General features: G+C 37.8%; 1 protein-coding gene across 4 annotated transcripts in view; it reads right to left on the bottom strand.

The window, feature by feature from the left end:
• ANKRD28 (ankyrin repeat domain 28) overlaps positions 1-12,469 on the bottom strand; it is a 129,595-nt gene that overhangs the window by 18,653 nt on the left and 98,473 nt on the right. For all 4 annotated transcript variants that reach the window (XM_011977945.1, XM_011977941.1, XM_011977943.1 and 1 more), the window contains 6 exons: positions 10,575-10,686; positions 9,631-9,657; positions 9,170-9,244; positions 4,469-4,670; positions 311-398; positions 91-208 (listed from right to left, as the gene is read on the bottom strand). In XM_011977945.1, the coding sequence (XP_011833335.1) occupies positions 91-208; positions 311-398; positions 4,469-4,670; positions 9,170-9,244; positions 9,631-9,657; positions 10,575-10,686 (622 nt within the window). The remainder of the gene's footprint in view (positions 1-90; positions 209-310; positions 399-4,468; positions 4,671-9,169; positions 9,245-9,630; positions 9,658-10,574; positions 10,687-12,469) is intronic.

Raw genomic sequence — 12,469 nt, 5'->3', positions numbered from 1 at the left:
ACATTTAATGAAGAGAAAATAAACATAACCTAGTTCAGTTCTAGGTAACATATAAAGGCTTTTTGAAAGGAAGAGCATATTTCTGCTTACCCCTCTATGCAATGCTGTCCTTCCCCACTTATCTTTGGCATCTACATTTGCTCCTTTGTTCAGCAGTGAGTAAACACAGTCTGTGTGCCCGTTGAGAACAGATAGCATCAGAGGCGTCCTGAGCAACAACAGGAATAGGTTCAGTGCTATCACTTAAGACTGTACTCTGGTTTTCGAAATACGCCCTTCTGCGATGCAACAATTATTTATCGAAACTTACTGTCCATTTCCATCTTGAATATCTACTGCATTCTGTGGCTCTGCATTTCCTATTAATAGCCGTAAGCATTCTGAATGACCATTTGTTGCTGTAAAGTGAAATTTAAACATTTCAGTAATCACATACAATGATAAAATAGAAAATGTCCATCTTAGAGCACATCTTCCAGAATTTAATTTTGGGATAGTTTCACTGAATTTAATATGCAAGAATGAAAACTATAGGTACAAAGAAGGTTTCTATGGTCTTTGACTGTTAAAGCTGAACAAATATGAATTCCTCACTGTAAAACATGACAGGCAGACTGCCCACCCAGCACCCATCCCCTATCATCTGCCTTTAAAAGAATGCTCATTTTATTTAGCTGTCTGGCAGTGTGGTCAGGAAGAGTGCCCTGCCTCCAGCAAAGGGATGATATCATGATTAGACCAAGTTAATCACAACAACCCCATTCTCCTCTGACAGAGATCAGTTTTAAGGTGAGCAGCACAGGGACCAGGTCTGACTACTGAGATGCTGATAAGTCTAGAGGCTGCTGGGAAACACTTTTATCTCTGATAATGAAAAGCCCCCATTCCTTTCTGATTTTAGATGCAATCCTTAAAAGTAGCAGCAATGATTCCTGCAACATGAATGCAAATGTAAGAGAATAACAGAATTTAATCCAGAGCTCTGACAACCAATCCTGGAACTGAATCTGTCTTTGGATATTGCCTTTTTTTTTTTTTTTGGAGACAGAATCTCGCTCTGTCGCCCAGGCTGGAGTGCAGTGGTGCGATCTTGGCTCACTGCAACCTCTGCCTCCTGAGTTCAAGCAATTGTCTGCCTCAGCCTCCTGAGTAGCTGGGATTACAGGTGCCCGCCACCACACCTGGCGAATTTTTTTGTATTTTTAGGAAAGATGACGTTTCACCATCTTGGCCAGGCTGGTCTTGAACTCCTGACCTCATGATCCACTCGTCTCGGCCTCCCAATGTGCTGGAATTACAGGTGTGAGCCACCATGCCCAGCTTGCCTTTGGACATTGTATGTGAGAGACTAAACCCCTTAAGCTATTTTCAGTAGGGTACTCTGTTATTTCCGGCTGAAATAATTTCAAATGATATATATATAGTACAAGAAAAATTATACATCTAAAGAATGCATGTGTTAAGTCCAAATGCATAAAATGGGCAAGGGTACAAGTAGAAGTAGTCCAAAGAAAAGAGCTTTTGAAGTAAGTTAAATCCTCTGCAAAATTCAGGTCCTGTTCATATATATAAAGTCTGAAGTTTAAATAAATACATTAGAAAAATGTATCGTGCATATGATACAGAAAGAACATCTATCACTATTTCTTCTAATTAAAAGATGACAAAACTAGCAAAAACAAGTTAGGTGCCGAATATTCTACAGTACGTTCCGACAGTTATATTAAATACTAATAGTTATTAAACTTGTGGCTTAAACCACCTCTCCCACCCTAGTCCAATTTGTATGCTGCACTCTGCCAGCAGCTCTCACAGCTTAGCAACAAAAAACAGTGTCATAACACCTGCGGATGTTCAAGAAGATCTTGTTTGGCCCATCATTTTTCAAATCAGTTCTTTCACACTCAGTGCACAGTAGCTATTGATGAATGTTTGTGTCATCTAAATTCAATACCCAAACACCAAGCACAGCATCACTGTGGGAAAGAACTGGTAAACCTCCAGAAAAAAACCCTCAGTGTTCTTTTCATGGCTTATAGACGCTCTCTAAAGATCTCCAAATTTGAAAGGCATCTACAGATACAAGGCTTGCATTTATTGAATAGGTAGGCACTAACAGTAACCTGTGGTTCTTTTTGTGGGTAGGATTTATGCTGAACTATATGGCATTGGTTAACTACTTCTAAGGGACTGGTTAATGTCTCAGTTCAGTATTTACCTATTAAGAGTGCAACCACTCCATGCAAGCTTTCAATTAGTTCTGCATATGATCTGCAATTATGATATAATTTTTCTAGTGGTAGATTAATATTTTAAAAATGTACTTATTTTTCACAGACCTCATCCAGTGTACAAAATTTATTTTTATTTTATATTTTTTTTATTATACTTTAAGTTCTAGGGTACATGTGCACAATGTGCAGGTTTGTTACATATGTATACATGTGCCATGTTGGTGTGCTGCACCCATTAACTCGTCATTTACATTAGGTATATCTCCTAATGCTATCCCTCCCCCTACCCTCTCCCCACAACAGGACCCGGTGTGTGATGCTCCCCTTCCTGTGTCCAAGTGATCTCATTGTTCAATTCCCACCTATGAGTGAGAACATGCAGTATTTGGTTTTCTGTTCTTGCGATAGTTTGCTGAGAATGATGGTTTCCAGCTGCATCCATGTCCCTACAAAGGACGCGAACTCATCCTTTTTTATGGCTGCATAGTATTCCATGGTGTATATGTGCCACATTTTCTTTATTTTATATTTTAGGAACAGGGTTTCATCATGTTGCCTACAGTGCAATCAAACTGAGTTCAAGTGACCCTCTTGCCTCAGCCTCCCAAGTTAGGTGGGGAATACAGGCATGCGCCACCAAGTTTTGCAAACTGATATATAACTTCACTCTTTTTCAGAATAAGATAACAGCAAGTAATGCATTTTAACCTCTTGTTCAAACCATATAGTAGTGTATATACATTTATTAGCGGTTCTAATCTATTATTAAAATATTTTTCTCAGCCCCATTTGAACATCTGATAGCTTTGAAAGGCGGCTCTGGGAGCAACAGTGGGTGTTATCAACCATCTTCTAAAATGTAAGCTTCCCAAAGGACTAGAAAAAAAAAATTCAATTGCATTCTTAAGGATCACGCTATAAAAACAGAGAGTTGTGAATCTGCATCTGCCAGTGATACACAGTGGGTAACAAGTCATTTCACTGACTTCGTTATAGACTTTCATATTTTAACCTATCTGCTACATCATAATATCACAATATGGAATAGTTCTTGCATAAAGTAATTGCTCTGTAAAGCCTGTCTGCATAAATGTTTAAAGCAGTACACTGGTAAAGTAAGTCAAAATGTGTATCACTTGTTAAATGAAAGATGATACCAATCTAAAATAACTTCTACCAGAAAGAAATACTGCATTGTTTTGTTGATAAAGTGTTTCAGAAGTTAGATTATTACATAAACCCAACTTCCAAGGCAGAAAATTTTTTAAGTGATGATAATCTTGTTGTTGATATTCCCTGAGAATACAATCATTTTATCACTTAAAGTCAAAATTTCCCCAGACAGTTGTAGTTCCTGGTAATCTCCTTGGGTCTGGAAACTTTTGAAGAGCCAAGTTGACATTTTTCAGCTCTTCAGGCCACTGGATTTTAGAGGGAGACGTCCAGAGATAAGTCCAGGCTATAGCACAGCCTTCAAAACAACACAGGGGCATCTCTGATCCTGCCCTACCTAAGCTTTGGCGGTAGTGGGGCTTCTGTCTGGAGAAATGCCCTCAAAGGGTAACCAGTAGGTGTGACATAGAATTGGCCAATGTTAGCATCTGCAGCTATCATCAAAAGATGAATCCACTGCCACTGCCCCGTGAGGGGCCCCTAAAATTGCAGAAGGTATCAGCAAGGAGGCTGCCCAGGTTGTTTTCCAAGAGAGGCCACAGGAGGAAGGGAGCTACTTGGGGGCACTTAAATCTTTTGTGCAGAGGAGCTTCTTTTCATGAGAGCAGGGGAGTTTTAATGACTTCTTAAACACTTGTGTGGGACAGGCTTGAGCATGAAGGAGGTTTTAAGCCAGGCACAAAGTTAGTTTCAAATACTAGTTAATAAATCTATTTTTATTTCCTTTTTTGCACAGAAGCTGGTAATCTAGGACCTACATGTAAACAACTTTATATGAATATTTTTTGTACTTGGTTTACTTGGATTGGTATAATACACTATATTGAAGTTCCTTGAATACTGTGGATACTCCTAATGTTTATGAATGACTGAGGCTTTGTAAATTAAGGGACATTTGTGTGAATAAAGTTATTTGGTGGGGTCAAAGAATCCATATGATTTGGGGGAAAAAAAAAAAAGGCAAAAATTTTAAAGACAATTAACCAGAAATATTATATACCAGAAATTGAAAGAGATTAGACAGGAAGTAATAAATAAATCAAGCATAATATCCGGCATACCTGCTGCATGTATAGGTGTCCTCTTCAAAATGTAATCTTTTACTAAGATTGAGGCTCCCTGATTAATGAGTACATCCACACATTCAACATGGCCCTTAAATGCTGCAAGATCTAGGGGTGTTCTTCCACTACTATTTCTGACATCAAGATCTAACAAAGACTGTACCAACACTTCCAGTGCTTGATGGTGACCATGGTAGGCCTAGAAATAAATAAAAATGTAAATTTAAAAAATATATATTTAGACTGACTTCCTAAATACTTTAAAAAATGTAAATAAGCAAACTTGTCTTCATATTATCATCCTATTTAAGATAATCCAAACTTCTACAGTGAGAATTCAGGAAGTTAACTACAGATTTTTCTAATAATCAACATAGTAGGTTGGCTACTGTGGTAGGGAACAGGCATTCTAAAAATAATAAAAGTTTAAATGACAGGTGATCTTTTCATGAGTATACAATGCTTGGCTCATGGCAGACATTCAATGGATGTGTGACAGGGATTTATTCAAGCCTTGATTTCAAGTCTGATTCCAAAAAGCCTGTTTTTGTTTTGTTTTGAGGCAAGGTCTTGCTCTGTTGCCCCAGCTGGAGTGCAGTGGTGTGATCATAGCTCACTGCAGCCTTGACCTTCTGGGCTTAAGTGATCCTCCCACCTCAGCCTCCTGAGTAGCAGGGACCAGAGGTACACGTTACCACGCCCAGCTAATTTTTCTTTTAATTTTTGTAGTGATGAGGGTCTTGCTATGCTATCCAGGCTGGTCTCAAAATTCCTGGCCTCAAGTGATCCTCTTACCTTGGTCTCTCAAAGTGCTAGGATTACAGGCAAGAGCCACTGTGCCCAGCCAAGTCTGTGTTCTTAATCACAGTTCAGTGCTCCACATCAACTCCAAAGACAGCTAGCAACTTGAGTTGAGTCAGTGCTTGAATATTCTGATTTCTCAAATTAAACTGACTACACCCACCCCATAATGTGCCATAGCTAAAAAAGAAGTAATTCTTTTAGCAAAGAAATATGTAACTGAGCCCTGCTTGAATATCACCACATACCAGGCACTGTCCTAGCTGTACAAGAGTAAGACTGAAGATTTGTCAGACTGAAGTTGCCTTATTTTTTTTTTTTGACACGGAGTCTCGCTCTGTCACCAGGCTGGAGTGCAGTGGCATGATCTCAGCTCGCTGTAACCTCTGCCTCCCTGGGTTCAAGCGATTCTCCTGTCTCAGCCTCCCAGGTAGCTGGGATTACAGGCGCACACCACCACACCCCAGCTAATTTTTGTATTTTTAGTAGAGACAGGGTTTCATCATGTTGGCCAGGATGGTCTCGATCTCTCGACCTTGTGATCCATCCACCTCAACCTCCCAAAGTGCTGGGATTACAGGCGTGAGACACTGCACCTGGCCTGAAGTTGCCTTCTTCATACAGTCTAATAAAAGGGCTTTCCAGAAAAGTCATTTCAAAATCCAACATGGCAACTGAACATATATTATTTACACTGGACTAAATGCTGAGCAGGACATAAAGAAATAAGTAAACTTCAAAGGACTACAATGCCATTTCTCGTAGAAACTGTCAGAAAGTAGCAGCAAGAGATAACGTCACTCTGGGCCTTACTGATCTCTTTATAATGAATCTGTGTAGAAACTTGATTACTTAAGCTTGACCATCTCAAAGATTAAAGTGACTATAGGTAGCAGAATTCTGTTTTAGGATATCTAACTTTGTTCCTCAATACTAGGTCAATGAAAATCATGCTACTGAAAGAATAAACTCTGAGGAACCATACGTTATATAGAAGACAGTATACAAAGAAGAGGTTAGCCAGTTGCGGTAGCTAACACCTATAATCCCAGGACTTTGGGGAGGCTGAGGTGGAGGGATCATTTGAACAGGAGTTTGGGACCAGCCTGAGCAACAGAGTGAGATCTCATCTCTGCCAAAAAAATGATAATAATAATAATAATAATAATCAGCTGGGCCTGGTGGCACGTGCCTGTGGTCGTAGCTACGCAGGAGGCTGAGGTGGAAGGATCACTTGAGTTTGGGAGGTACAGGCTGCAGTGAGCTGGGAATGTACCACTGCACCCCAGCCTATGTGACAGAATGAGATTATATCTCCAAATAAATAAAAATAATAATAAATGAAGTTGGGCATGGTCACTCACACCTATAATCTCAGCACTCTGGCAGGCCAACACAGGAGGATTACTTGAGGCCAGGAGTTTGAGACTAGCCTGGGCAACAGTGAGACCTTATCTCTACAAAAAAATAAAGAATTAGCCAGGAATGGTGGTGTGCGCGCTTATAGTCCCAGCTACTCAGAAGGCTGAGGGAGGGAGGCTCACTTGAGCTCAGGAGTTCAAGACTGAAGTGAGCCGTGATTGTGCCACTACACTCCATCCTGGATTACAGAGTGAGACACTGTCTGAAAAACAATAGAAAAAATAAATAAAAAATAAAAATGAAAAGACAAGAGAATGAACAGGAGCCATGATGATTTGCCACAGAGCCTCCCCCCATGATATCCTCGTATGGGACTGAGAGAAGTAGCCCAAATGTCCAGTATGAGCAAAATTAGGAATCAAGACCAGTTTCCCTGAGCCTCAGATCAGTATGTTTTTACTGTACCAAGTTGTCCTGAATGGGAGAGTTTCGAATAAGAAATTAAAGTGACTTCTCAAAACCTCCTATAGATAGATATGAAAAGGAAAAGTGGTGGTATAATCATATTTCATTGCATCTAATTACTAAATTATTTCAATTTTTAGCTTAAAAACACTATTTAGTATACCCATGTCACAGCAGCGCTTATTCATAATAGCTAAGAGATGGAAGCAACCCAGCATCTATTGTCAGATGAACGGATAAAGAAAAATGTGCCATATACATAATAGAGTATTATTCAGCTTAAAAATGAAGGAAATTCAGCCACATGCTACAACATGGATGAACTCTGCTAGATGAAATAAGCCAGTCACATAACACAAAAAAATACTGTTATGATTCCACTTAGATGAGGTATTTAGATTAGTCAAATTCATAGGAACAGAAGGTAGGCTGGTATTACCAGGGACTGGGGAAAGGAGAAATAGGGAGATGTTTAATGGGTACAGAGTTTTAGTTTTAATCTTTACAAGATAAAAAGATTCTGGAGATTGGTTATATAGTAATGTAAATATACTTAACACTGCTGAACTGTACACTTAGAAATGGTTAAGAAGGTACGTCTTACGTTATGTTTTCTTTTTTCTACCATTACTACCATATACACATACAAAATCTCTGACAAAAAATAGTAATTGTGAGAGGGAGAGAGAGAGAGAAAGACCAACCCACTGATCAATGTATAGCACATTGTTAATTTGCAAGCACAAAAAGAGAAACTTGCCAAATTGAAGGGTGGCGAGAATACAAATGAGAAATTTCTAAGGAAACAACATCATTAAACTGATAACTAAGTCCTAAAGACTGCAGAGCTTTTGGGAGTCTTTAACATGCTACTTGTTGAACCTCCGCAAGGGGGAAATAGTCTGGCACCTAGAAAGTGCTCAAGAAATGACAGTGAAATTATTATAATGAGAATGATGCTGCTGCTGCTAATGCTGCTCAGTCTTCATTTCTTTTCATCAATAGTAAAATGGCTATTTTTTCCATGCTGGCTTTGCCTTGTCAGACTTATTTACTATGCATGTCTGGGAGAGGTCATGGTGTTTCCAAGGACTCAAAGGGCAAAGAAGTAGAAAGCTTTAAGAATGCTTTCTTAGTTATTGAGAACATGATAGGAAGTATTGGGGAGAAATGGCAGAAAATTTAATGTATATATGTCAGTGTTAAAACACACGCAAGGAGAGTATTAAGAGAAAAAATAATAGTACATATGAAAAGAAACATTCAAATGAATCACTGAACTTGTAGTGCTCCACACTGAATTAAGGATACATCCTTATAAGCATTTTACTAAAAATCAGGGATCTCACAAACAGCTGGTGACAGTACCCTGGTCTCCTGATTCTCAAAGTACACCCCCTTCCCTACAACTCTAACATGCTTTGTCTCAAAAATAAATTCTTTCAGTACAGAAAGCTAGATTAGGATCTACTTGAAATTTAAGGTAATAAGTTCTCATTTGACTTAAAAAATTGTCACATTCTTCCCTAACCTTCTTCATTTAGTGATTGACACTGGAAAAAAATTTAGAGGAGTCTTAAAGTGGAAGAGACATAACAGACAATGTAGCCAAATCCTATAGTGTGAGCAACTGAAGGACCAGTGAACACACAACCAGTTAGCATCCCAAGATCACAAAGTAAGCAAAACATTGTAGAAACACTACAGAATGTGTGTGTATACCATCTGCTTAGCCAACTTATAAGGCATTCCACTAGGGCAGCACATTTTAAAATTCACCATCACAGGCATATTTTCTGTATTTTCTCCCTTTCTCTCCCCAGAAGGCCCTGGGGAAAGCCTAAGGATCACTGTCCTTTTTTTTTTTTTTCCCCCAAAGCAAGAAACAGAAAAAACAAAAACCCAGCACATTAAATAATTCTCTGAATTAAAGAAAGTTCTCAAAGTTTTAATTCCATGATAACTATTACATGGACCAAAAGTTTATGGTACTAGTTTGAGTCAACACAAATAGATATTAGATATTTTCAGTAAATCAGCCATCAAGTTGGCTATGAAGGCAGTACTCACAGCCAAGTGTAAAGGGCTTATTGTTGCTCTATTATCTGAATCACTCAGCATGTCTGTTCCTGAGGTTTCCATTAACTGAAAAAGAAGAGGCATTTTAAATGTCAGAAAGACACACTACAGCAATTATTCTTTCCCACTCCCCCAGTTCAAATCCACTTTAGAGTATTACTTGGCAACTCAGCAAACTTATAAAACATGATTATTATGAAAGTGTAGTAAGGATAAGGAGCACAGACTAAGAGCTTTGAAGACAGGCTACAAACTAAGAGTTTGGGGGAAATGCTACTTAATTGCCACGAAGTAAACATCTTCCTTCCCTCTGTACACAAGATTTCTGTCACCATCTTTGCACCTAATATGTAAAAACACTTTCAGCTTTAATGACAGCAAATAGATAAACATAACTGGTAGGAGGGAATTGAGTAATACTAATTGGTGGGAGGTAATTGACTAATACTTACAACATCTAGAGGAGTTTCACTTGCAATCTGAAATAAAGGTCAAAACAAAAATATTTAGCTTGGGAAGTATTCATCTATAGTAAGTCTCAACTTACACAGGGCTTTGCTAACTTTTACTCTAAACCTGTGCTTCATTTGGCTCCAAAAAATTAGATGTTTTGAATAAACAATTTCATATCACAATAGACATCAAATCTATATACATAGGTCTAAAATTTTGGTGTGAAGATCCATAATAACGTAGGAAGACAGTTATTTTTGTAGCAGGGCTCTAAGCGCTATATTAAATTGTCAACCTCCCTTTTCTTTTGTATCTACTCTCCTTGAATTTTATTTCCCCTTGAAGGGAAGCAAAGTTTAACGTAATTTAATAAGGTAAGTCTAAATAAGAGAATCTTTAACCTAAAGTATCTGTTACAAACATGAGAGTATCTTTTCTTTGACTTTCCTTCTGGTTTGGTAAATCTGGGTGAATGGTGGTATTATACTCCAGAATCAGACCACAGCAGAAATAAAAACTTTCTTTGTAGAAGTGGAGTCTCCCTTATTAGGAGGGGTTGTGAAATAAATGCACCTTTTGGAATTCCCTAAATATATGGGGGATATATTCCTTTCACAGGGACTTTTATTTCTCACGTAAGACACAGTTATAGTCTTTTAGAAACTTATGAGAAATATTTATTTAAAGGGGCAGGAGAATACTGTAGACATGAACATGGGGTAATCAGTAGCCCTCTTCAGAGATCTAATTTTCTCCTTTTTTAAAAAGAAAAGAGAATGAGATATATCTTACTAAAATAAGTATGAACTTAAGACGTATATAAATTCTGAAAATGTTAGAAAACAAAATGGAATTTGTTTCTTGATCCATTTATTCTCATTGTTGTTATATTATTAGACTATAAACTCACATTAGGTCTTTCACAAGCATTCAGGAATCTTACCAGCTGAAGACATAGACGGTGACCATAAGCAGCTGAATAATGAACTGCATTGTATCCTTGCTTATCACGGATCCCTGGATTTGCATCGTTTCTTAATAAGTATTCCAGGCACCTATATATAACAATAACATACTGAAAATTCTAAATCCTGCATATTAACCAATGATAAAAAAGAGTCTGAAATTAAAAACTGACAATTTTTCTTATACTTGAGTAATATAAAAATCGTAAATGTATTACACTATAAAAATCTGTCATTTAAATAACATTGACTAAAGTATCATAAAAATGCAAATGAAACATTCATGAGAATCTTCTTGATTCAAAGTGGATACCTCAAAAGTCTGTCAGACGGCTTTTTCAATACATGAAGGCTCTTTTTTACACAGTCTGTATCTGTACCACCACCTAAACAACGTTGGATAGGATTAAACTTTGGGTGGTGGTAAGTACATAATATTGGCAATATTACTATTTATCTATCTAGAACACAGAATGAATAAATTTTTCATCATGAAGCTCAAGAAAGGATGTTAAACAAAACAAAACCCCAAGAAACCAAGGTCAGAACTCAATGAACCTGAATTAGAGGACTAAGAAGAGGTATATAAACAGAGTAAAATGGTAAGAAGGTATTCATAAGAGATACTTCATTTCATTTCTGTGATACTAAAATAAGAAGAAAATAATTTTAAAAAACACTGTATGTAAAACCACTATGGAAAACCGTCCAGAGATTCCTTAACGAACGAAAAGTAACACTACCATTTGATCCAGCAATCCCATTACTGGGTATCTACCCAGAAGAAAAGAAGTCATTATTTGAAAAAGGCACTTGCACATGTATGTTTATAGCATACAATTCGCAATTGCAAAAATATGAAACCAGTCAATTTAGGCTATCAATCAATCAATGAGTGCGTAAAGAAAAATGTGGTATATATACACCATGGAATACTATTCAGACATAGAAAGGAACAAAGTAATAGCATTCGCAGCAATCTGGAGTTGGAGATCATTATTCTAAGTGAAGTAATTCAGGGATGGAAAATGAGTATCGTATGTTCTCACCCATAAGTGGGAGCTATGAGGAGACACAAAGGCACAAAAATGACAGAATGGACTTTGGGGACTCAGGGGGAAGAGTCCCCAAATTGTACCCAATATATAGTCTTTTATCCCTCATATTTTACTCCATGTGAGGGATAAAAGACTACACATTGGATGCAATGTACATTACTCAGGTGACCGGTGCACCAAAATCTCAGAAATCATCAATAAAGAACTTACCTATGTAACCAAAAACCACCTGTTCCCCAATAACTATCGAAATAAAATAAAAATAAATTTAATCATGTGTTTTTTTGGTCATTCGTTCTGTTTATGTGATGGATTACGTTTATTGATTTGTGTATGCTGAACCAGCTTTGCAACCCAGGTATGAAGCTGACTTGATCGTGGTGGATAAGCTTTTTGATATGCTGCTGGATTCACTTTGCCAGTATTTTATTGAGGATTTTCGCATCGATGTTCATCAGGGATATTGGCCTAAAATTCTCTTTTTTTGTTGTATCTCTGCCAGGCTTTGGTATCAGGATGATGCTGGCCTTATAAAATGAGTTAGGGAGGATTCCCTCTTTTTCTATTGTAGGGAATAGTTTCAGAAGGAATGCGCCAGCTCCTCTTTGTACCTCTGGTAGAATTCGGCTGTGAGTCCATATGGTCCTGGACTTTTTTTTTGGTTGGTAGGCTATTAATTATTGCCTCAATTTCAGAGCCTGTTATTGGTCTATGCAGAGATTCAACTTCTTCCTGGTTTAGTCTTGGGAGGGTGTATGTGTCCAGGAATTTATCCATTTCTTCTAGATTTTCTAGTTTATTTGCGTAGAGGTGTT

Source organism: Mandrillus leucophaeus, unplaced genomic scaffold (assembly GCF_000951045.1).
Source record: "Mandrillus leucophaeus isolate KB7577 unplaced genomic scaffold, Mleu.le_1.0 Scaffold186, whole genome shotgun sequence".
NCBI lineage: Eukaryota > Metazoa > Chordata > Mammalia > Primates > Cercopithecidae > Mandrillus > Mandrillus leucophaeus.
This window is presented reverse-complemented; position numbering and strand designations above follow the sequence as displayed.